The sequence below is a fragment of the Enhydra lutris genome, unplaced genomic scaffold (genome assembly GCF_002288905.1).
Source record: "Enhydra lutris kenyoni isolate GAN:26980312 unplaced genomic scaffold, ASM228890v2 scaffoldscaffold19, whole genome shotgun sequence".
Classification (NCBI taxonomy): Eukaryota; Metazoa; Chordata; class Mammalia; order Carnivora; family Mustelidae; genus Enhydra; species Enhydra lutris.
In genome coordinates this window covers 5,865,596-5,891,086 of record NW_019154103.1, presented here as the reverse complement: position 1 = coordinate 5,891,086, position 25,491 = coordinate 5,865,596, and the positions used below count along the sequence as shown (strand labels likewise).

The 25,491-nt window shown below is 37.1% G+C and overlaps 2 protein-coding genes across 5 annotated transcripts in view; both read right to left on the bottom strand.

The window, feature by feature from the left end:
- The window catches only part of LOC111148331 (cardiomyopathy associated 5), a 99,332-nt gene extending 96,099 nt beyond the window's left edge, over positions 1–3,233 (bottom strand). Inside the window, 2 exon segments of the mRNA XM_022504837.1 lie at positions 3,084–3,166; positions 3,168–3,233. Of these exon segments, the coding sequence (XP_022360545.1) occupies positions 3,084–3,166; positions 3,168–3,233 (149 nt within the window).
- A 2,745-nt stretch (positions 3,234–5,978) lies between these two features.
- The window catches only part of LOC111148268 (poly(A) RNA polymerase D4, non-canonical), a 68,984-nt gene continuing 49,471 nt past the window's right edge, over positions 5,979–25,491 (bottom strand). For all 4 annotated transcript variants that reach the window (XM_022504736.1, XM_022504733.1, XM_022504735.1 and 1 more), the window contains 4 exons: positions 22,948–23,084; positions 15,878–15,969; positions 8,994–9,073; positions 5,979–7,442 (listed from right to left, as the gene is read on the bottom strand). In XM_022504736.1, the coding sequence (XP_022360444.1) occupies positions 7,368–7,442; positions 8,994–9,073; positions 15,878–15,969; positions 22,948–23,084 (384 nt within the window). In that variant the 3' untranslated portion in view covers positions 5,979–7,367. The remainder of the gene's footprint in view (positions 7,443–8,993; positions 9,074–15,877; positions 15,970–22,947; positions 23,085–25,491) is intronic.

The window sequence follows — 25,491 nt, the reverse complement described above, 5'->3', positions numbered from 1 at the left end:
TCAACCATTATCCCATCACTCAGAGACAGCCACTATTAACCTTTTTTAAACTTAAGGTTAATAAAACTTACCATAACCTTTATTATATTCTTTATTATGTTAACCTTTATTAACCTTTTATGAAACTTTATTAACATTTTAGGCCTTTTTCCAATTCTTATTTTATAGTGAGATCATTCTAAATTATAAAATGAACACTTTTTTCATATTCAAAATACATACTTCCCATGTTGTTAGAAATCTTCATAAACCGCATTTTAATAATGGTTTAGTAATATCACATAAAGTTGACATAGTAATCAATCATTTTGTTACTATTAGGCTATTTCTATTTATTTACTATTAACTGCCTCTTAGTTAAAAAAAAAAAAAACAGTTTGTAATTTAACTTCTGAGAATGGTTCCAACCTCAAGAAAATGCAAACAACTTTTCCATTCAAGATGGGGGAGATCTCCCACTATTATTCAAAGAGATGAGGTCTACCAATTTTTCAAGGTAGAAGCTAGTTGGGACTATTCTAGGTTCACCTACAGTAAGGGTCTCTCTCCTGCAAAGGAAGGGAGGTAGTGAAAGTCCAGCAGTGGCCTGGAGGAAGCAAACTCAGGTTCATCTCCAGGCTCTTTTTTTTTTTTTTTTTTTTAATTTATTTACTTGACAGAGAGAGAGTGAGCACAAGCATGGGGAGCAAAAGGCAGAGGGAGACAGAGAGCAGGCTTCCTACTAAGGAAGGAGCCAGATGCGGGGCTCGATCCCAGGACCCTGGGATCATGACCTGAGCCAAAGGCAGACGCTTAACCGACTAAGCCACCCAGGCACCCCTAACCTTCAGGTTCTTACACCATCAGTATATGCCTTATACCATCAGTAAATTATATAAAGCCTCAGTTTCCTCATCTATAAAAGGACAGTCATCGAATAGTGTTGCTGGGAGGGTTTAAATGAGAAAACATCCGTAAACATTCAGCACTAAGACTGGCACAGAATGAGTGGACTCTCTTACTTATAACTGTACAACTTTGGTGGAATAGCCAAGAGGAAGGGGTTAAGAATGATGGGACAGCATTCTGATCTCCCACCCTTTAGAGAATATTCTAAGTTCTCACCTCTAGCCTCAAGGGGGGAAAAAAAAAAAGAACTTTAGGCCATATTTGTAAACTTACACACAACAAAATAGTTTGATTTCTGACAACACTTCGAGGTAGGAAAAAAGTCCCTGAGACATCCTGCCCACTGACATCTCTCTACCTCTAGCTATGGTTCCCATCTCCTTTCCTCTGGCCCTCACCATGGTTCAATCCCTACACATCTTTCTTTCTCTTTGCTACTGTCTCCCTGATCTGAGTCCTTCTAAAACAAACTTTTCAATCTGCTGTCAGTAATCCTTCCATAACTTCAGTCTGTATTCCTAAATCTCGCTCCGAAGTTTACTGATTTCTTGTTACCCACGTCGTCAAATCCAAAAAATTAAAAAAAATCAACAATGCCTCCACCCCCAACCCTATTCTCTCTGGTTGCCCTCACTCAACTAATTCTGACTCTTGCCCTGATGTCCACCTTACCATCTGTAGTCAGAGCAAGCTGAAATTTACTGCAGATAAATCCTATTTTTCACCTGAAGATCCTGACCTTTGTCAAAGGGCAATGAAACCTCAGCCTGGTGCTTTGAATCACTGTCAGCTGCTCCCATTTTAGAATACATGAGTTTTCAAATTCTCGAGGTGGTAAATTTTGGTTGGGCAAGGATACAAGGATCCTGAACACCATTAAGTGGGAAGGGTTATAAAGGCTGGGATTGACTGATTTCCCTTCTCCATATTGTCCAGGAATCACAGGTCATGACTTCCTGTTCCATTTCCCACAGGTATCTTCTCTTCCCCTTTTCCTTTCTTCATCTCCTGCCTACTCACTAAAGCCCAGGTCATGCCCACTGCCGAAGCACTCACAGATCTACATACTCTCTTCCCAGCTTCTGCGGTATACACGGTCTTCCTCCCTGCCCCTCTCATTTATGTAGCAGAGAGACTCGTGCTCCCCATTTGCTCTCTAACTTCTTCCATAAAATCCTTGAGGGCAAGTATGTGCCTGCTTCCCACTTGACAGTTACAAGGTAAATATGGGACCAATATTCCAGACTTCTAAACTGACTGAACTTCCTCTTCATCAGTGGTACTCTTTGGGCTATTCAGCTCTGCGGGCTTTGGTTGCACAGAACTTTTAACTTTGAGTAAGAGGGGCATTCTGAAATGTTGCACGTCCTTCTGTCACCTACAAAGCCATTCTACTGATATTAATAGATTTACCCCAAAGAGAACATGGGAAAGTAGAAACAAATTCAAATAGGAGATGAGTCCTACTATTCTCATTTTAGGGCCTACATGAAGCTGGGAGATGGAAGTGGAAGGAGACTCGTACTTTTATACAGTATTGCCTAATTGTAATCATATTCATTGAAACATTGATATTTGGAACCAAAAAAAAAAAAAGCAGGATTTTAAGAAGAGGGGTTATTGAAACTCGCGTTTTTCTCCAAGTAATTTACAAGTCTCTGTACCAAATTAAAGTCCTCTTACAGCGACCCAGTCCAGGTTCCGAGAGACCTCCAGTCAGTCATCTGAAGGCTCTGGAGCAGCCTTCTCCGTCTCCACCCCCACTTCAATATCCCCATCTCTTCCCGCTCAGGCTTTTAAGATTGTTCGTAGGCCTTGGGCCCAGTGTAAGCGGTTCAGCACATTTCTGCAGTTAGGCAGGACCCTAAGTAAATCCCCAGTGATAAACAAGAGCACCAAGTCACAAGTTGCTGGGCGGAGGGGGGAGGGGGGAGGAGGGGGGCGGTAATGAACTTTGCCGCTGCAGGCGGGCCTGTCACTCCAGCTGACAGCAAGCGCCTTCACCTTCAAGTTCCTTACCAAGGCAACACCCCCTGAGGGAAAGTGCTTAGCTGGGAGGAAATGCACGCTAGCGCTGAAAAAAGAAAAAGGCGTGCGGCGTCTCCCTGCGAAGCACCCGCCCTCGAGGCCGCTTTTCCAGGCCCGCGGCAGGTCGAGCGCTCGGGCCGTGGCCTGAGGAGAGGGGCGCACGCTACCTGGCGTCCGGCTCCTCCTCCGACTCCGCGGCCGTCTCGTCCTCTTCGCTCTCCGACTCCTCGTCGCTCTCCAGCCTTCGGGGGGGCCTCCTCGTCCCCGTCGGAGCCGAGGGGGCTCTCCGCGGCGTAGGTGCTGTCGCTGCTCGCCATCGTGCCTCTGCCGGGCCGGAGCCGGAGCTGGAGCCGGAGCCGCCCGCGCGCGCCTGGTGTTCTCCCTCTGACTGCGTCTCTGGCCCCGGCCCGGCCCTGCCCCAGCGGGCGGCTCGGGTTCCCAGCCCCGGGGGCGGGCTAGCCCCGAGACTTTAAATAGAAGGCGTCAAAGTTTCGCCACCGAGCTTCTGGGGCCCGCGCTCAGCGAGTTCTCCTCCCCCCGCGTCTGCCAACTTCCCCCACGCGGCCCTCCCCGCCCCAGTTGAGGCTAATCCCCGGCGGCCCTTGGGGCAACTCTTGATCACCACTCGAAGCGGCGGCAGGCTCCAGCGGCACCAGGGAGCTGAAAGGAGGAAAGGCACCCAGACCCCGCCTCTCTTCCCTCCAATGTGGCTTTGCTAGCTTGTACGTTTGGTGCCCAACTACCTGATGGCCCCTTCATCCAAACCAAGTAACTACTCCTTACTGAGCAGAGCGCTTGTTAGTGCAGGCACTCTGCTAAGGGTTTCCGTTTCATGACCCCCTCACAATTCTGCTGTGGTTACGTTTAACTGCAATCCTGATTTTCAAGATCAGAAAACTGAGGCTCAGAAGAGCTTGACAAGCTGACTGGCTCAAGGTCTCTTGCCTAGTGTAAGTGGTCCAATGGGAAACAAAGCGAGGTCTGCCATTTTCAAAGCGCAGTTTTCAACCTTTGTTCCTTATTTTAGGCTCCTTTTGTGTCTGCAAATTAATTAATTGTGTGTTCTCTTCTTTAGTGGCCTGTAGACTGTTCGGCCACATTTTTTTAATCTCCCCCAAAAACCTTCAAGAGAAATAATTTTCCTCACTTTGGCCAAAGTCTAAGTTCTGTCTGAAACTCGACTCAAAGGCCCCAGACCTTGGGTTGGATCAGAGCCTGCCCAGTGCTTAAAAGCCTTCAATGGCTTCCCTATGCTCAAGGACTAAAGCCCAAGCTCCTCAAGAAGATGAACACTGGGTAACAACAGCCCACATTTGTCTGATTTCTTATATAGAACTCAGGATTCCCAACATTTATCAAGTCACACCATTGTGCCTTTATTTACACAGTTCCTTCTGCCTGAAAGGTTTTCCCAACCTTTATTTACCTGGTGACTCTCCATTTAAGATCACCACCTTTCTCTGAAAAGCCCAGGTTAAGTTCAATACCCATTTTGGGTTCCATTATCCTATATTCAAATCATTTTTGTGTCTCTTTGCCTCAGTACACTCTATAAATTTTTTATTCATCTTTTTCCACACCATCCCCATCTCTTACAAGCCCAGAAGCAAGCAACGTACTTGGCAGAGTAGACACTTAATGTTGCCTGAAGAAAACAGGACCAGACCTGCTCAATACATACAACAGGTAGAGATATATTTATATGAGAATGATTTCATGGCCAGAATAGCTAACATTTATTTTTAATTACAGTAAATTCTATTCACAGTTACTAAATATGATGAACGTAAGTTCACCATTTACACTAGCTTGTATGTGTACGTTAAGTCTGCGAGCAAAGAACTGCAGATAGCTCAGATACAGTACAAAAGTATCAGCTGGTGTGTATGGGAAGGAAAGACAGAGGAGTCCAGTCTTCCAGTTCATTAAACCAGGCTCAACAAGTTATTATCTTAACATGAGCTAGGCTTATCCCACTAGTAATCCCAAATGACTGCTCACCTAGGACAAAAAGAGTTCAATCATTGGGGGAACCTATTAAACACTAATCAAAACTATAGGAAGCTGCTGATTATTCCTTCCATTTAACTCAAAATTTCTTGGAAACACTAATTAAAGTTGAGATTTATTTGCAAAGATCCTAGTTCAAGCCAATCCAAAATTTAGAACTGCAGTACAGATTACATATTTGTAACTTTTTAACACTACCTTAACAATGCATGCAAATATATAGAAATGGCCACATCAGTACAAACAGAAAATAAATGTATTATTCACCGCACAAGTAATTCAAACTGAAAATAATTTAAAAGTCTAAAAAATTCCCTCATATATTAACAGCCCACTTATCTGACATATTTGTCTATCACAAGGTACATAATCTTAGGCTCCAGTCTATTGATTTAGAAATGGGTATAAATTTATTAACATTAACTTCTTTATCTACGTGTTACAGCAAGACAGCTAAAAAGTAACAGCAGTAAGATAATGGGGAGAAGCATGCCACTAAGCACTGAGAAAACAGTGACAATAAGAGTCCATACCACGGTAAATTAATGTTAGGGCTTTCTTAGGAAATGTCCCAATACAGTAGAGGCAGAATACCCTGCAAGCTTACACATCCCTGAGAGCTACACAGTATTACCACAGAGTACTAGGAGTGTTTTTTATTGCTTTTAATGATGATATCGAGTCATCACTAGAATATTAATTATACTCAATAATTCTGATAAAGAAAAGTTGCACAATGTATATTTTAGGAAAATTTCCCCAAAAAAGGAACTAATGTGTAATGTAAAGCTCAATTGCTTCAAAAATGTTAAACATGAGTAATATAAAAAATTCACCTATGTGGAAAGCTTCATTCCTAATGATGCCAGAGAAATAGGGTACTGATGCAGTTAGCTGGCTTAACCAAGAATGAACTCAAATCCAAGATTATCTGTATAATCTATATCATCAAGCATAAAAGTCAGATTCAGTTAGTTCTAGATGGTAACTACAACCTCAATCTCAACGCAAAAGTAAAGACTAGCACAGAAAAAAAAAACCCACGAAAACAATTTCCATATATAAACTTTATTCCATATGACATCATACAAAAATTTAAACTTAAAGAAGAAAATGAAAATATGCACCTTTACAAGTCAAAGAAAAGCAAAAGTCTTAGCATTTGAATTGGTCTGCAAAAAACCTAAATACATTAGAGGTACAAATTGTACTACAGCAGGTGTAAAAGAAGTTGTACATAGTTTTTCTGAAAAAGTTAAAATTGTTTTCAAGATTATTTTTCATATTTAAATGTACAGGCACTGACCAATTTACAAATATTTACATCAACCAAAAAAACCTTAATAAACACTGTAGCTTTTCTTTTAGCAGCCACCACTACTTCTTCATATGGGAAAAAAAATACTAAAAAAGTCATCTTTACAAACATTAAGCTTTCATTTATAATAATTTTATGTCTTACCTAAAACATTTCATAGTGGCTTACTGCCTAAAAATTCCAGTTTAGATTACAATCCTATAATTGTATACAGAAAAAGTCTGATACTGTCAATAGGATATAATCTCAACTTTGATCTTTCAGTTTCTGTTGCTTCATGTCACAGGGAAAATAAAAGGCAAGAAAACATGAAATAAAGTAAAAGTGCACAATGCACTAAACTATCATAAAGCACAGGGGACTTATAATCTTTTCAAAATGTCTACAATGAACTAATTCTTTAAAACAATTTACTAACTGCTGAACAATACAGAGTTAGTGCTCTTATTACTACAGTGCAAAATGTACTGTTTTTCAACAAAAAATTTAAAGCAATCTCAAGAGTACATCAAAAACACGTGAGGTACTAATGAAATGCTAATACAGACACACCCAAAGCCTCAGTCTATCCTGGTGAGTCAAGTGAAGACTTAAGGCAATTGTCCAGTATTTCATGCCTTTACAATGATTTCAGTGAAATAACAGATTTCATTTTGCTTCAAGTAACTGAACAACTGGCTTGAATCTTCACTTTACTAGAACAGAGAGGCAACAAACTATCTATTTTATGTTATACATTAAGTATGTATTAATCAGTCCCTTTCCAAAATTCTACACATCTCTTCAGTATTAGCATGTGGTATGTTAATTGAAGTTTTATCAAAAGACTTTTATTTGTTCAGATAATTCCCCCAAAAAATATTTTATCTGATCTCCTGAAAAGTCATGCCATAATATTACTAATCAATGTAAACATTTTCAAAAATACATCTTTAAATCAAAGGGTTTTATTAGGAAATGTCATAATAAAATATGCAATCTTTATATAAGTATGTCCTCTTAAAAATAAAACATGAAAACAAGAACAATTAAAAAGAAACCATGATGGAGGTAAACAAAATGCATTATGATGTTACCATTGTTCTTTATTTCTCAGAAGATTTTATTAAGAAATAGAGGCCAGTTATCTTTTCAGGACAGGAGCTCTTAAAGGTAGTATACTGTTCAAATCTCTTTTGTTTTTCAATCTGTGCCAAGACTGGGAGAGAAAGAAAAATCATTCTTAAAACATAAAATATAACTGGAACAAAAGACTGAAAAGAGAATGTTAACAGTGGTTTTCCCTAGGTGGTAAAATTGGGGTAATTATTTTCTTCGTGTTTTTATCTCCCAAGTTTATTTCTGCCATCAGAAAAGAAAATGTTATTTTAAAACACTATACCTGTGTGATTCCAATTCATTGAAAAAGAAATGGACAGAGAGGTGGTACAAAAAGATGTAACTGACAATTTTAACATTTATTCACAGATTTAAACTATTTCATCTATAACAACAAGGTAATCTAGACAAAACCTCTGGGTCTGAGAGGGTGTGAGAAAATTAATTATTTGGTTGACTAGTTTGCATCTAGTAAGCTTTTCTAATCAAAAATAGTATTATGGAAAGAGTAAATCTCTAATAAACCACTTTATACTTTTGAAAAAGAAGAGTAAATATAACTTGGAAAAGAAAAATAGAAAAAATTGAAATTCTTATTCACAGGCTAAAACTCTGGCTCACTACTTGCTGACTGCGTATCTTTGTAGTTTATTCTCACTTCAGTTGTTCAACTGACTGAAATTATTGGTTTTATAGCTAAGCAACCCTAAATGAAAGCTCACCCATCACAATGAAAGCTCACACATCAACAATATAGCAGTGCTATTTTTGAGTTCTCAATTTGTTATGATAGACAAAAATATTCCCTCTTGGATATTTGTTTTGCCCTGCAGAATTCCATTAATTTTAAATTTTCTAATCTGGCTGACAAACCGAGAGGGCCTAATATGGAAGGACAGCTTGTAATATGATACACTTGCATTTTTAATTATCACCAAAATAAAATCCACTTGTATGTCTAATGAGAAAGTATTCCTCTGAAATGACCTTCAGAGTTCTCTGATCTTTTTCTTCATGAAGCATTCTCTCCTATATGTCTCATAGTATATATTTCCATCAATGTGTTTCTACACTATACTGTGGAACTCCTTGAAGAAAGAAACCACACCTAACAAAACTGCTGATGAATCAATTCACACTATGGACTAAAGAGCTAAGCAATAAACGACAGTTTATATACATATGGCTGAAGTTTATATACACAAAATGTGTGTATACAAATACATTTTTTTATTTTTTTTACTTTCTCAAAATATAAGCAAAGATAAAAAGATGCTCAAATTCACTGTTACAGTGGGGTATGCAGAAGAAAAATCATGGAACATCAGCTCTTTTCTAAAGCTACACTAAGTTCCCTGAAATTTTAAGGAGAGAAATTAGTCCAACAGATTTCACTCACTCATTCTGGGAGCTTAATTGGCTCACTAAGGAAATGCTTACTTCCATCAAAGTGAAAGCCATGTGAACGAAAACAGATTTCTCTGAAGGAAAAGTATACCTATCTATCAAGTAATAAATTCCCTATTGTGCCACACTAATGACTTCTTAACACAGAAACCAAGGTTACTCTGTCCTATTATAAATATATTTTTTCATTTTCAAACCATACTATTCACTAATGTTTCTAGAGTTAATCTGAAGCATAATTTACCTTCAAAAATTGATCCTTGATCATGTCAAATTTCTGCTTTTCATGCACAGCTCTGGCTGTATTTGTTCCATCAAAAGGTTCTGCAATATTAAATGTACATATAAACAAGAAATTACTAAAATCAGGTCTTCAGTTTTTATATTAGGTTGAACTATATGAAACTGCCAATATTTGATAGTTTTTAATAGCAACTGCATATTGTGAAGCCTGATCTCTTAATAGATATGTGATATGCATATAAAAATAATTTTATTATGAACTATCTAATAAGGTAGATGGAATTCAAGTGAGAGGACAACTAAAAACAAACTCATCAGCATATATATGTTAAGTCTAAATCACAAAAGTGAGTAAGATTTTTGAAGAATCAGAGGGGGTCAAGGACCTATCCTTACCCTAAGGAAAATAAAAAATAAAGAATTATCAGAAAGAATTAAACACTGTACACAAAAAAGGTGGTCATGTCAAATATTATAGAAAAGTAATTTAGAAGATATGGTCCATATATACAACGGAGTATTATGCCTCCATCAGAAAAGATGAATACCCAACTTTTCTATCAACATGGACCGGACTGGAGGAGATTATGCTGAGTGAAGTAAGTCAAGCAGAGAGAATCAATAATCATATGGTTTCACTTACTTGTGGAGCATAAGGAATAACACGGAGGACACTGGGAGATGGAGGAGAGAAGTGAGTTGGGGGAAATCAGGGGGAGACAAACCATGAGAGCCTGGGGACTCTGAGAAACAAACTGAGGGTCTTAGAGGGGAGGGGGTGGGGGAGTTGGGTGAGCCTGGTGGTGGGTATTGGTATTATGGAGGGCACATACTGCATGGAGCAATCGGGTGTCGTGCATAAACAATGAATGCTGGAACACTGAAAAGAAATAAAATAAAATGGAAAAAAAAAAAAAAAGACCACAGATTTGTACAGCAGGAGAAAAGGGTACCTCTGAAAGGATAGAGGATAGAAAACAATGCAGAGTTACGGTGTAAGTAGGTGGTTTAGAAAAGGATACAGTTAGTACAATAACTTGCAGGAGAAATGTGGCAGAAAAAGGAGAGAGAGAAACAGGATAGCAAGCACAGAAGACAGAAAGAGAACAAAGGAAAACTTTATATGTGTGTCTCTTTAACATTACCTTCCACATCTTCAACCCCAACCCATTAACTCTTCACCCACAAGTTAAGAGAGAAGAACCCATATGTAGACATTAGGAAACTATCTATGAGAAGACAAGGAAACTGGCGTGCCTGGGTGGCTCAGTGGGTTAAAGCCTTTGCCTTTCGGCTCAGGTCATGATCTCAGGGTCCTGGGATCGAGCCTGGCATCGGGCTCTCTGCTCAGCAGGGAGTCTGCTTCCTCCTCTCTGCCTGCTTCTCTGCCTACTCGTGATTTCTGTCAAATAAATAAATAAAATCTTGAAAAAAAAAAAAAAGAAGACAAGGAAACTGAGGATGCTAGTGAGAAAAAGAAGATAACTAAAGGCATTAAAATGAGATGAGATAGCTGTAATAATGCCAAAAGAAGGTAAAAATGACTCGAGTTTAAGAATTTTGGCACGGGGGCACCTGGGTGGCTCTGTCTGTTAAGAATCTGATTCTTGACCTCAGCTCAGGTCCTTATCAGGGTCATGAGTTCAAGCCCTACGTTGGGCTCCATGTTCGGTGTGGAGCCTTCTTAAAAAATTTAAAAAATTAAAAAAAAAAAAGAATTCTGGCACTGTAAAAGAGAAAAAAAAAGTACTTACAAGAGCCAGTAGAATCAAGAGTATTTTTCAAGGATGAGAAGATCCATGTGTGCTCTAAAGATGAAAGAGAATATGACTAGAGAGAAAGGAAATGAAATTGCTAGAAGGAAGAAATGTAATGGAGAGGAAAGGCCTAGAAAAAGTGTGGAAGAATAGGAAATCTGATGAAGGGGTTAACTCATTTGTCAAGTAATTTAAGCAGGCCCATAAAAAAGCGTGTGTGTGTGTGTGTGTGTGTGTGTGTGTGTGTATTTGACTGCTTAAGAAGGCTATTTTTAAAGGAGTTTATTGTCACAGTATACGATACTTTGTTTTACTGCACTTTATTGCACTTCACAGATACTGTGGGCTTTTTTTTTTTTTAAACAAATTGAAGGTCTATGGCAACCCTATGATGTGCAAGTCTAGCAGTGCCATTTTTCCAACAGTATTTGCTCACTTTGTTGTCTCTATCACGTTTTGGTAATTCTCATACTATTTCAAACTTTTCATCCTTATTTTATCTGTTACAGTGATTTGTGATCAGCCATCTCTAAGGCTGTTATTATTATAATTGTTCATGGGCACCATGACCACACGCACACAGGATAGCAAACTTAGGAAATGCTGTGTGTGTTCTGACTGCTCCACCCAGTGACCATTGCCCCATTGGCTCCCTCTGCTCAGGCCTCCCTATTTTCTCTGAGACACATCAGTATTGAAATTGGGCCAGTTAATAATCCCATGTTGCCCTCAACTTTGAGGGCATTATTGGGGCATAATTGGGATTATTATCCAAGTGAAGTGAAAGGAAAAGTTGCACATCTCTCACTTTAAATCAGAAACTAGAAATGATTAAGCTTGGTGAAGAAGACATGTTGAACACCGAGACCGGTCAAAAGCTAGGCCTCTTGGACAAGTTAGCTAAGTTGTGCATGCAGGAAAAGTTCCTCACGGAAATGAAAAAATGAAAAGAGCTACTCCAGTGAATACATGAATATGAAAGTGAAACGGTCTTACTGCTAATATGGAGAAAGTTTCAGTGGTCTGGATAGAAGACCAAGTAGCCACAACATTCCCTTAAGCTAAAACCTAATTTAGAGCAAGGCCCTAACTCTCTTCAATTCTCTGAAGGCTGAGAGAGGTAAGGAAGCTGTAGAAGAGAAGTCTGAAGCTAGCAGAGGCCAGTTTATGAGGCTTAAGGAGAGAAGCCGTCTCTATAACATAAAAGTACAAGGTGAAGCAGCAAGTGCTGATGTAGAAGCTGCAGAAATTTATTCAGAAGATCTAGCTAAGATAATTCCCAAAGATGGCCACATTAAACAACAGATTTTCCATGTAAATGAAACAGCCTTATATTAGAAGAAGATGCTATCTAAGATTTGCATAACTAGATAGAAGTCAATGCCTGGCTTCAAAGTTTCAAAGGACAAAAGAACTCTCTTACTAGGGACTAATGCAGCTGATAACTTTAAGTTGAAGTCAATGTTCATTTACCATTCTGAAAACCTTAGGGATGCTAAGAATTATGCTTTAGCTACTATGCTTGTGTGCTATCAGTGGAACGACAAAGCCTGATGACAGCACATCTGTTTGTTTACAACGTATTATTTTAAGACCTACTATTCAGGGGTGCCTGAGTGGCTCAGTTGGTTAAGCAACTGCCTTTGGCTCAGGTCATGATCCTGGAGTCCCAGGATCAAGTCCCGCATCAGGCTCCCTGCTCAGTGGGGAGTCTGCTTTCTCCCTCTGACCTTCTCCCTTCTCATGCTCTCTTTCATTCTCTCAAATAAATAAATAAAATCCTTTAAAAAAACAAAAACAAAAACCTACTATTCAGAAAAAAAAAAAATTCCTTTCAAAATATGACTGCTCCTTGACAAGGTACTTGGTCATCCAAGAGCTCTGATGGAGATGTACAATGAGATTGTTGTTTTCATGCCTGTTAACACAATATCCATTCTGCACCCCATGGATCAAGGAGTAATGTTCAAGTCTCATTACCTTTTTTTTTTTTTTAAGATTTTATTTATTTATCTGACAGAGAGAGATCACAAGTAGGCAAAGAGGCAGACAGAGGGGAAGGGGGAAGCAGGCCCCCTGCCGAGCAGAGAGCCCGATGTGGGGCTCAACCCCAGGACCCTGAGATCACAACCCGAGCCGAAGGCAGAGGCTCAACCCACTGAGCCACCCAGGCACCCCTCAAGTCTCATTACTTAAGAAATATATGTTGTAAGGCTATAACTGCCACAGATAGTGATTTCTCTATGGATCTGGGCAAAGGCCATTGAAAACCTTCCAGAAAGGATGTACCATTCTAAATGCCATCAAGAACATTTGTGACTCATGGGAAGAGGTCAAAATATCAGCATTAGCAGTAGTTTGGAAGAAGCTTATTCTAACCGTAATGGATGACTCTGAGGAGTTCAAGACACCAGTGGAGGAACTAACTACAAATGTAGTAGAAACAGAAAGACAACTAGAATTAGAAGTGGAGTTTGAAGATGTGGCTGAATTTCTACCATCACATGATAAAACTTTAGTGGATATGACCTGCTTCTTAGAGATGAGCAAAAAAAGTGGTTTCTTGAGACCGAATCTGCTCTTGGTGACAATACTGAAAAGAAAACAAAGGATTCAAAGGATTAAGAATATTACATAGGGGTGCCTGGGTGGCTCAGTGGGTTAAAGCCTCTGGCTTCGGCTCGGGTCATGATCCCAGAGTCCTGGGATCAAGCCCCGCATCAGGCTCTCTGCTCGGCAGGGAGACTGCTTCCTCCTCTCTCTCTCTCTCTCTCTCTAACTGCCTTTCTGCCTACTTGTGATCTCTGTCAAATAAATAAATAAAATCTTTCAAAAAGGAAAAAAAAAGAATATTACATAAACTGGGTCAGTGGGTTAAGCCTCTGCCTTTGGCTCAGGTCATGATCTCAGGGTTCTGGATCAAGCCTGGCATTGGGCTCTCCACTCAGCAGGAAGCCTGCTTCTCTCCCCCTGCCCCTCTGCCTGCCTCTCTGCCTACTTGTGTTCTCTCTTTCTCAGTCAAATAAAATAAATAAAATCTTAAAAAAAAAATACTACATAAACTTAGTTGATAAAGCAGGGGCAGGGTTTGAAGAGGGTTGACTCCAATTTTGAAAGAAGTTCTACTGTGGGTAAAATGCTCTCACATGCTACAGAGAAATCATTTGTGAAAAGGAAGAGTCAATTGATGCAGCAAACTTCACTGTTGCCTCATTTCAAGAAACTGCCACAGCCACCTCAACCTTCAGCAACCATCAACCTGATCAGTCAGCAGCCATCAATACTGAGGCAAGAACCTCCATCAGCCATACAACTTGCTGAAAACTTAGATGATGGGTAGCATTTTTTAGCAACAGCCTTCTTAAATTAAGATATGTACATTATTTTAGGTATAAAACTATTGTGTACTTAATAGACTACAACATAGGGTAAACATAACTTTCATATGCAACAGGAAACCAAAAAATTCATTTGACTCACTTTATTATGTGAGTAATAAATTAGTACTCACAATATATCCAAGGTATGCCTGTGTTTTTTAATAGCATAATGCCATATGCCAAGCTATTGGATCACATCACACACAGCACTTTACAAGTATTTAATATTCAAAAGAATGCAAGTAACTAAAATAATATACACCCACTGTGCAATTTAACAAACCAACCACCAAAGCAGGAAATTTAATTTCATACTCACAAACTCTTAAGATGTTGCATATAATCCAAGATTAAAATATTCTAAATCTGATGTTTTCCTACAAACCCTGAACTTAACACTTTATTCTTTTTTACCTCAAGGTTTACAAAAGTCTTCAATTTAGCATCTGTAAGAATAATTTTGCTTATTGAAGTCCATTTTGCACCAACTCAAAGAAATATTCAACTACATGTAAATTAATTTTAGAGAACAGATTATCTTCAGGGCATTTAATTTTAAAGTAAAATAAATTTCTATTCATAAAAATCTAGCTTGCATTAAGTATCAACATTTTAATTTTAAAAGAACTCATTTTATCTTTTTTTTTATAAATTTATTTATTTGTCAGAGAGAGCAAGCAAGCATGAGCACAAGCAAGGAGAGCAGGAGAAAGAGAGAGAAGCCGGCTCTCCACCAAGCAGGGAGTTCTATGTTGGGCTCCATCCCAGGACCCTGAGATCATGACTTGAGCCGAAGGCAGACACTTAGCCGAGCTGAGCCACCCAGGTGCTCCGAAGAACTCAATTTATCTTTTTTATTTTTTTAGATTTTATTTATTTGACAGACAAAGATCACAAGTAGGCAGAGAGGCAGGCAGAGAGAGAGGAGGAAGCAGGCTCCCTGCTGAGCAGACAGTCTGATGTGGGGCTTGATCCCAGGATCCTGGGATCATGACCTTAGCTGAAGGCAGATGCTTTAACCCAATGAGCCACCCGGGCGCCCCAGAACTCACTTTATCTTAATGTAAGAACCATCACATGAAGAGAGTATTTTTTTCCACCTTCAAGTCATGAAATTAAGCTTCAATCAACTACAAGCAGGAGGGATGCATAAAGACTGCTCAAATATCATGAACTAGAAGATTAAATGCCTAAATTCATATTGATTATTTTTACAGCTAAAGAATTAAATTACTTTTAAAAATTAAACAAAAATACTCAGCCATCAAAAAGAATGAAATCTTGCCATTTGCAACAATGTGAATGGAGCTAGAGTTAATCAGAAAGAGACAAATATCGTATGATTTTATTCGTATGTAGAATTTAAGAAACAAACCAACATACAGGGCGGGTGTGGGGGGGGGGGGAGGCCAACCAAGAAAGAGACTGCTAACTATAGAGAACAAACTGATGGTTACCAGAGGGGGAGGTGGGTAGAGGGATGTGAAATAGGTGATGGGGATTAAGGACGGCACTTGTGATGAGCATCAGGTATTGTATGAAAAGTGTTGAAGCACTAACTTCTACACACAATAACTGGAATTTTAAGTAAAAAGAAGAAAAAAAAGAAAATTTTGTAACTAAAAGACTTGTAAGTCAGAATATAAATGTGTTGCTTTTAACTGAAATACAAACTGAACTTATTCAAGTAATTCTCTTAGTACCATGGTGGTAACAAGATAGTAAATGAGTAGCTGCGGAAAATCTACCTTCTACACAGATATATTTATTTCTCCATTCAATACCATCAGGCCTGGGAATGGCTTTGGCTTCACGAACTGAAATCATTTGACTGTTCCAGCTACAAGAAGAAAACATAATTGTGTTAACTATTTTCTTAATTTTCCCTTTTATTGTATTTATTTATTGTATTTACTATATGTTACTAAGTTCCACTCTAATTTTCTCACAGAATACTGAAATTTGCCTTGACCCTCAGCACCACAATCCCTATTTCCCTTTTTTTCTCCACAGCACTTACATGCTAACAATTTGCTTATTTAGTATGTTACTGTTTCTTATTTATCTTGCCTAAAGCAGAATGGGAGCTCCAAGATGCTGATTTATGTATTTTTCACTGTTCAAATAACTTCTTAGTATAAAGTAGGCACTCAATACATATTTATTGAATAAATCAAGTAATATGAAAAATAAAGCATAAGTAAGCAAAAAATGTAAAAATTATTTTCACTGTTAGCACCTCAGTAAGGATTTTTTATTTGTTAAGAGAGATGCAATCTTGTGTTGTTTTCTGGTATCATTAAATAATTGTTCACTGCATGTCCACGTATGGTTTGGGAGAAAATTTTACAATTACCCAAGAGAAGCCAGCAGATGCTGTTTTAGGAAAAATTAATACTCTATGAAAACATACTGTTATTGTTATATATCGGATGTAGCTATTAACAGTAAAGTTATATTCAAGTAAAACAATTTTTTTCTCAGCATGCCTGAAGGTAAACTGTTCAGTCTTTAGTATGCACTAACCTTACATTCTGTTTTTTAAAACTTTCTTTACAATTATAATAGCTCTGCACAAGTACAATTATCTTTTTCTCAAGGAACACTGTAAAACATATGACCATTCAGCTTGTATGCAAGAGACAAATGGGTCTGGGAAATAGTTGAAGTCTTTTTTTTTTTTTTTTTCCAGCCATATTTATCTTTGGCCCCATTGCAGTAAAAATAGAAGACCAAGGTTTGGGACCTTCCAACTCCAATACTTATCTTACCCTTCCTCTATTAATCAGATGAAAGAACAACCCCCCCCCCCAAAAAAAACACCAGAATCCCAAAGAATTGAGGGTCCAATATGGCATTTCTTTCTGAAAAACTGATTAATCTCTATCTTAAATATGCAAAAAACAAAACAAAACAAAACAAAAAAAAACACTGCATCTTGTGAAGTTTGATCATTGAAAAGGATCCTCAAAGTATGATTTTCTATTTTTTCTTATGAGGAATACAACTTAGAAATACTTTGCAAAGACAACTTTAAGTTCCTTAAGAATCATATCAGAATTTATGCTTTCTAAAAACTAAGTGGGTTATCAATGAGAAACAGTTTTTAATTACAGTAACATGTTTTAGATATCTCATGTAGAGCAGTTCCATTGTATAAACTCCAAAGAGAAAAGAAGTACACTGCTCTGTTGGTGCAGGTGTGTTTCCAAAATTTTTTAAAAATAACAATGTAAGGGTATACCAGGCTGGCTCAGTCAATAGGTAGAACAAGAAACTCTTGACGTTGGGGTCATGAGTTCAGGCCCCACAATGGGTACAGAGGTTACTTAAAGTAATAACTACTAACAATAAAACAAAATAAAATAACAATGTCAAGGGGAGAGTTATATAACCACATGCCCAAACCAAACATGATCACAGCAGAATTATGCTTTGTACTACTTTACACCACTTAAGATATATTTCACTATTAAAATGAACTTTTTTCTTGAGACTACTTGTTTCTCACTGAACTTACAGGACAGTTGAATCTACAATAAAATTAAAATTGGAAAGATTATGTTAAAAAAGGATAGACCGATTTTTCCTCAGACAAGCTTAGAATCCTGAACTACTACTGATCATCCTACTGTTAAATTATAAATTTTAATCTCTTAAATCAAAGGAACTCTCCTCACCACCATACTTATGTGAAATCCAATCCTGAATTTGTATTACATGTCCATACTTGGATCTAAACTGGGTCACAGAAACATGTGACATACCAATATTCACTTTATCATCCCTGAACAGGTATCATTTAAGCTTCAACCTATAATCAACCCAAATAATGTAATTACTTAAGTGACTTTATCACCTGAAGTACTTCATAGAGAAAAAATATATATTTTTTAAATCACTATTATTTGGACTGATTCAATCTACTGCATTTTCAAAGCACTTTTAAATATTTCTAAATTACTTAGTATCTGAAATCATAAAACCTGATATACATAACTTATATATACTACTTTTACTCTTCGAGGTGAATTTAAATGTAGAATTTCTAAGTGGCAATTTAAAAACGTTTTCCCCAAATATTTCTTTCTTTAAAACAGGCCCCAAATCAAGCCTTTTATCAAACCATATTTTTCTACCATAATTTGCTTGCCATGTAAAAATCTGTTATCATTACTCAATAACTAAAATGTAAAATAAGATATAGTCTATAGAAGAGAAAGGTATCAGAAAAGAAGAGCAGATATAGGGTTTAATTTAATCTAAAACAGATTTGATAATATATGACACTCTTTTGAATGTAAAACTGGGTTTACCAACCCTACGTTGGTAAGGTGTTTGCTTCTTTTCTTCAGTAATAATAATGGATTGCTACTTATCTATTAACTCTCTTCTAGCCATTCTTTTTGTGACTACGTATTTATTTCAAAATACTATGCTTACACTAGAACAAACAAAAATTTAAGTCCTGTAAAGAAAGTCAAAATTATGGGTCTGAAAAATCTAAAATATATGTGGCTACATATATTAAATAAGAGTAGTCAAATTAAGTGAACAAATATATACAGTTTTGCTTTATTAAGGGCTGGGAAGCAAACAAAAAGAAAACGTTGTCAGGGTTTTCAAAATTCATAAAAAACAGAAAATTCTGCTCTAATCCCAGAGTTTTGTTTTATTCTTCTGCCTGATCCTTTCTTCTACCTGACTCCTTAAATGCTCGTGTCCATCAGGGCCTTGCCTCTCTCAATCCTCTTCTAATGTTATGGTACACCTCCCAAGCTTTAACAATGTTTCTTTCCCAAATCCTTTTCTCCAGCTCTGACCTTGCTACTAAGCTCTACAACAACTGTTGCAACTCACAAATGGAAACTGCCCCTGGATGTCCTACATGCATCCCTGTGTACACATTTTCAAGATTGAATTTAATATGTTCGGTCCATGGTCACTTATTAAAATCACTTGCTTGCATACCCCCCCCCCCACCCACAACTCTCTTACGCTTCTTGTTGCACTCAACTTAGTTGGCTGAAATATAACCATAATTAAATCCTTGTTTACTTCAGTCCTTTCCCCTGCAGCTCAACGTGGCTGGAGAAAAATACGCAACTATGCTGACCTTTAAATTCATGTTAACTTTAAAGTCACTTTAAATTCATGATGACTTAGCTCAAAAGGACCCCAAATGCTACACCCACCAAACATACTGTATTTCCATAGTTAACTCACTCCTTTACTCTCCTACAGGACAATTCATACTTTGCCTCACTTTTCAAATTTCCTCCCTCACAATCATCCCCAGGTGATGTCCATGCTCTGTTTCACTAAAAAAACCTAAGGCAACCAAAAGATAGTTTCCACTAGCTCCCACATCAATTCATTGGCATTCCTTTGAATCCATATTCTCTGCTTTTTCTTATTATTATTAATGCATCATCTGTTCTCCATTCCACTTGTGCTCTAGATTCCAATCCTTCTTAATTCAAAGAGGCATACTATTCAACAATTTACTTTTTCTGGTATCATCAATTTTGCCATCAAGATAGGTTATTTCTCCTTTCTAAAAACAAAAACTCAACCCCACTTAACTCTCCAATTTTTACTCCATTTTTTCTGCTCCCTTTTACAAGTATATAAACTCTACATATTACTAGTGTCTATACACTACCCTATCTGTATTTAATTTGTCCCTGTTCGCTTTTGAGCCCACAGCAATGATGCTGTTTATCCCAGTTTTTCCACAGAAATTGCCCTTGACCAGTGCCCAGTGGCCTCCACGTGGACCGACATTGCAATGGTCATCTTTTTGTTTTCATCTTGTACTTGATCCATCAAAAAATTTGACAGAGCTAATCATTTCTTCCCCCTCAAAACATTTTTTCCCTTCTGATTCCAAGACAACACATTCTATTGGCTTTCCTCCTATCTCAATGATCCTTCCTTTTTAGACTATAAATTATTTCCTTCTTATCCCTAACCTCATGTATATACTAAACAATTTGTTAATTGTCTATCTCTCCATGCTACAATACATACTACAATGCAAGCTCCATGAAGACAGAGACTTCTGCCTATTTTGTTAATTGCCATATTCCCAGTGCAGAGAAAAAAAAGCTTGATATATAGTAGGCACTCAATGATTTATTGATTAGATGAGAGGAAAAAAATCAGAGTAAGAAAGGAGATAGTCAAAAAAATTGAGGCTTTGTAACTTCCTTCTTAAAAAATGTATTTAAGTATATAGGCATCCATTTTTAACACAAGAGATAAGACCTGCAGTAATGGCATGTGATTAGGAATCCAGGGAATATACAGGATTACAAAACAGGAAACCTTTTAAGGTTCCTAGAATCTGTAGTATCTAGGTGTCTGTAAGATATTTAAAACTTAAATTTTATTTTGTTTTGTTAAAATACAAAATTATTACACTCTAACGTTATTTTTTCCTAGTTTCTGTGAGCAACCGTATCTTTTTTTTATTTATCAGTTCCCTGCTCCCAGGCAGTTCTAGAAGCCTGGCTTCATTTTAAGAGTTTTCAGCAGCAAGGGTTAGGAGAAAGCTGTGAGTGAAGTAGGTAAGAAAATCCTAGTAATTTTTAAATGGCCATACAAAATTTCTGCAACACTTATACCATATACTCAAGCATCCCTTTAACAGGCACTTGGTTCTGTCTTTGAGTAAAGAGAATTTTTTTAAATGAATGTCTCAAGGTTCAGAAGAAATTCTTACATTTCTAACAGCTGCCAGAATTCCTTTGCACAGCACCTAGTTCACTGCCATGACTACATTCTTGGCAGTGCTCCCTATAGTCAAATTTCTGAAAAAAAATCTGGTATGAAACAACAATACACTTCACAAATGTACTGTATGATCAAAGAAAAGGTGTCTCCTAAATCATCTATCATTGTGATAACAAATGCATCCAAAAGTTCAAAACGTCTTTTGAAGTCTCAGCATCCTAGCCAGTATCATTTGGCACAACTAGCTAGTTTCTGCTAATACTAAACTAATACACAAACCTGTCCATTTTGTCATTTTGTTTCAGTCCAACAAAGCAGCTGACTTTCAAGGCACTGGTAACTAGATGCTCTATTCCTAACCTATACATGGTAGAAATATACCTTTTTCTATGAATCCTCTTCCCTCTTTGCAAACTTCCCTAATTTACAATAGAAAAAGACAATGCAAATATATTCTAACAATTAAGAATGTAGTTTTGGAGTTAGACCTGAGACTGAACCTCAGTTCTCTCTCTATCTAGCTGTACTGCCATGGGCAAGTTTCAAGTACACCAATTGCCTAGGCCTCACAAGGGGTTACTATGAGGATTAAATGAGATAATACATAGGAATCACTAGCGTACTGTAGGGCACTAAGTAAATATTCATGAAAATCAGCTATTGTTACTGCAGCATCATACAAATCTTGACTCTAGAATAATCTTTATAGTCTCTTATGTCCCATGAAATCTTTTCACCTTATAAATGAAGGCTCCTTCCTTTTTATCCTTGTTGCCTGGATATAAACTCTGGTCCTAGTCATCTTTAATGATGATTATTATAACTTCATTCTTATTGAACTATTTCCCACCAGCACTTTTCCTACTTTTTTTCTTAACCTGATTCAGTAATTTTTAGGTCATCTTAAGGATCTTTGCAATATATCTATAATCTTACCCTCTGCTTCAAAATTATTTATTTATAGCGTGAATTTTTCCAGTACCCACTCTACAGCACTGGGTTAGATAATGGAGACACAACTGTAAACAAAACAGTCTGGTGAAAGATTTGCATGGAGGAATTTAAGCAACATTACTTCTTTCATGCCCTATGTTTCAAATCATCTCATGAGTCAAGTTTCTTTAGAGCTATTGCATCATAGCAAATAAGGCAATACCAATACTGCAGTAAAGTACCATAGTTAAGAGTGTGAATTTTGAAGTCAAAACCTCCCCCTGACTAGCTGTGTGATCTTAGGGCACCTCTTTATCTCTCGCCATATATGCTTTACTGATAAAATGGGCATGATATAACATCGTATCATATGGCTATTATGTAAATGAGAAAATACATATAATCTGTTGGGAACAGTTTTTCCCAGCTAGTAATTATAATGTATAACAAAAGCTATTATTATTCCCCCCTCCAAATCTTTTCAAAATGGTACCCTGTGGTTATTGTACCCTCCCCTCCTCTAACTCTGTAAAATTCCTAAGTCCTTTTTCTTCCCCCCTTCCCTTCAAGCTTTTCTAAATTGATCAGAAGAGCTGCAATTCCTAACCCCACTCTATCTGGACTTCTAGAACTCCCTTAGGAACGTTCAGTTAAGTCCAGTCTAATTATACACTTAAGCCTTCCAGTTTACATATCTCAGAAGAAAGGAAAATAAAAGCAAAGAGTATTCCCTGATTTTTATGTACTAACAACTATTCAGATATCAAATAGATCTGTTTCCAAGTTTGGAACACTTAGCTGTGTTTTTTACTATAACTTCCTAAAAGCAGGTATTTCAAACTATCCAACACCGATCCAGGGTCAACACAAACATTTATTCAGGCCCTACTACGAAAAGAGGGAGCTAAACATAAGATAGGATCACTAATGAAATCAACTAAAACTGGGCTTACTGAACTATCATTTTTCATTAGGTAGGAATATAAAATCTATTTAGTTTCTAATAATTAATCATTAGATATTAAATTTTATAATTATACATTTCTAGACAAGGTTGTGGCACTGAAGTGAACAAGTATACTTTCTAACCGAAAGTGTAGCATTCACATATGTAAATGAATAAAACACAATGTGATGTTTCACTTACTCAAATTCTGTAGCATAATATTTAAGAAAGCCCAGTAAGAGGTCCCCAAGATTTGATTCATTCTTTGAGAGGTAAGGAGGAACATTACATGGAGCTTGATGTACAAGGTGCAGCTGTATAGCTGGACTAAAAGATTCCTGTCAAAAAGAAAAGGGGGGAAATATAAAGCCATTTAAAACATACACTAAAAACTTTCAAATCCTGACCTAAGCTCTCTGAAGAAGAGAAAAGAAATCTTTATGTTGGCAGTTTGGAAATTTGAAGATTTTCTTCCACTAAAGATTTCACCGGTGTTTGCAGTATGCCAGAAAGTACCTAAAAAACTAAGACATTCTAAACCTTGGCTGAGGTATATCACTCATTTAACCAAGAGCCTACAGTAGCAAAAGATTTTCTAAACTCATAAACAAATCTTCACTGTACATACCAAGATTTCATCAAATAACACAGAGATTTCTTTATACATGTTCCTCCTTCTTGAGTGCCTCTACAAGGAACAGCAGGCAATATCAAGCGCAAGATACAAGCATTTTCTAACTGGCACTTAAAATTTCTCCTAGAGGCCATAAAAGTAACTAATATGTGAACAGTACTTACACCAATTTTAAGATTTTTTAAATTTTGTTTCATTTTATTTTTGTATTTTGTATCTTAATGGGAAGAGATGACAGACATTCAACAGGAACTGAACTTGAAATGACAGAGGGCAGGGAAAAGAAGAAGGAAACTGAGCAGCAAGCAATATTCAGCAAACTTCTGCCACAATATTCATAAGGGAAGGTACCGTTTGGTTGTAATCTACACCTACACAAGACTTACTAGAAAGAATACTAATGGGTACTTTTTCTTTTTGCCTAACCTATACCATTCATTTTCATTTAGATAAATATTCATTTAGATAAATCCTTCCTCTATTCATTTATTTTTTTAAGTTATTTTTTTTTAAAGATTTTATTTATTTATTTGACAGACAGAGATCAAAGTAGGCAGAGAGGCAGGCAGAGAGAGAGGAAGGGAAGCAGCCTCCCTGCTGAGCAGAGAGCCTGATGCGGGACTCGATCCCAGGACCCTGGGATCATGACCTGAGCTGAAGGCAGCGGCTTAACCCACTGAGCCACCCAGGCGCCCCCTCTATTCATTTAGATAAATCGTTCCTCTACCAGCAGTAAGTTCTGGCTCTAAAACATACTAAATGGACTATGGACTACAGAGATTCTCAAATAATACATATCCAAATGTTAGAAAACACTCTTTTTAAGGTAATTTGCACAGCTGCCCTTAAGATAGCTTTCTACATTACCATTCACCATCAGAGTAATAACAGATTTTTTTTTTAAAGCAACTGGTTAAGGGGTGACAGCTTAAGGTTCCCAAATACTTAATAAATCAACCTAGGGTATACAGATACCAATTTAATTAGTAATCCAACTTTAAAAAACAGAGGCTCCCCAAATAACCTAATTACAATACAGAGAAATAGGGTAGTGCATCTAGTTAAAGGTAATCCTCAAAAATCAGCAAGAAAAACAAAAGAGCAAGAAAATAAAAAAATTCCCTCCCTGTCCTATTATCTACAATTCTATCCATAATTTTTAACTACCAAGAAGTGACTACCTTTCTTTCAGAAGACAACCACAGTTCATAAATCTGACACTCCTAAACTTCAGACTTTCCCTTATACTTCTAGCAGATTTAGTATTATATGATGAGACTTAAGTAGAAATCTAATTGTCTCTAAGACTAGAGGGAGTTAGGAAAGAAGTCTCAATTTATAATAAAGAGTGGAAGCAGAAGGAAGAGCAGATGTATTGCTTCTACCACCCTTTGTTGGAAAGTATTTTAAATTGTAAAATTTCAATATTATTTTCTGGCTAATCAAACAAAAAGGTATAACCTAAGTTCAAATAACAAGGAAAAGAGAAGTGGGTCACTATTTAATAACTTCTGCTCTGAAACCTTCTTACTAATTTTGACTCTTAAGACATACCACAGTAAGCATTCACTTTATTAACTGATGCTAAAATAAGAGTCATTTTCTTACCTTAAAACTGTTTAAACCTCTTTTAAAATTTTTTATTTTGTTAAATAATTTAAAGAAAAAAGGTCAGCAATTGTATATTAACACTTTAGAGTTGTGAGACCTACTCTACTAAAATGGTGAATGACTCTGAACCAACAATTTGACCAGTCTCCTCTTAGTGTCACTATTCTTTTTCACGGTCATATACAGAAAGTGCCATGTCGTACATACCAGAGGAAAACTGAAGGAGAAAGCCAAACTTAAAAAAGAAGAAAAAAAAAAAGGGCCCAAAAGATGCTACAAGTTAAAAGAAATTCCACTTAACCATCAAAAAACTCCATTTTTGGTAATCATTAACATCACAGAAAGATTTTCTGCTTTAGAAAAATTTCATCAAAGAATTTTTTTTAAAGGCAGTTCCCCTATTGCATATGTATTTAAGAATAATATACATTACTTTGGATAGGATATGGCTGGGCAAAACTTAAGCTAACATATTAGAAAACATATAAAGACCAATCCAA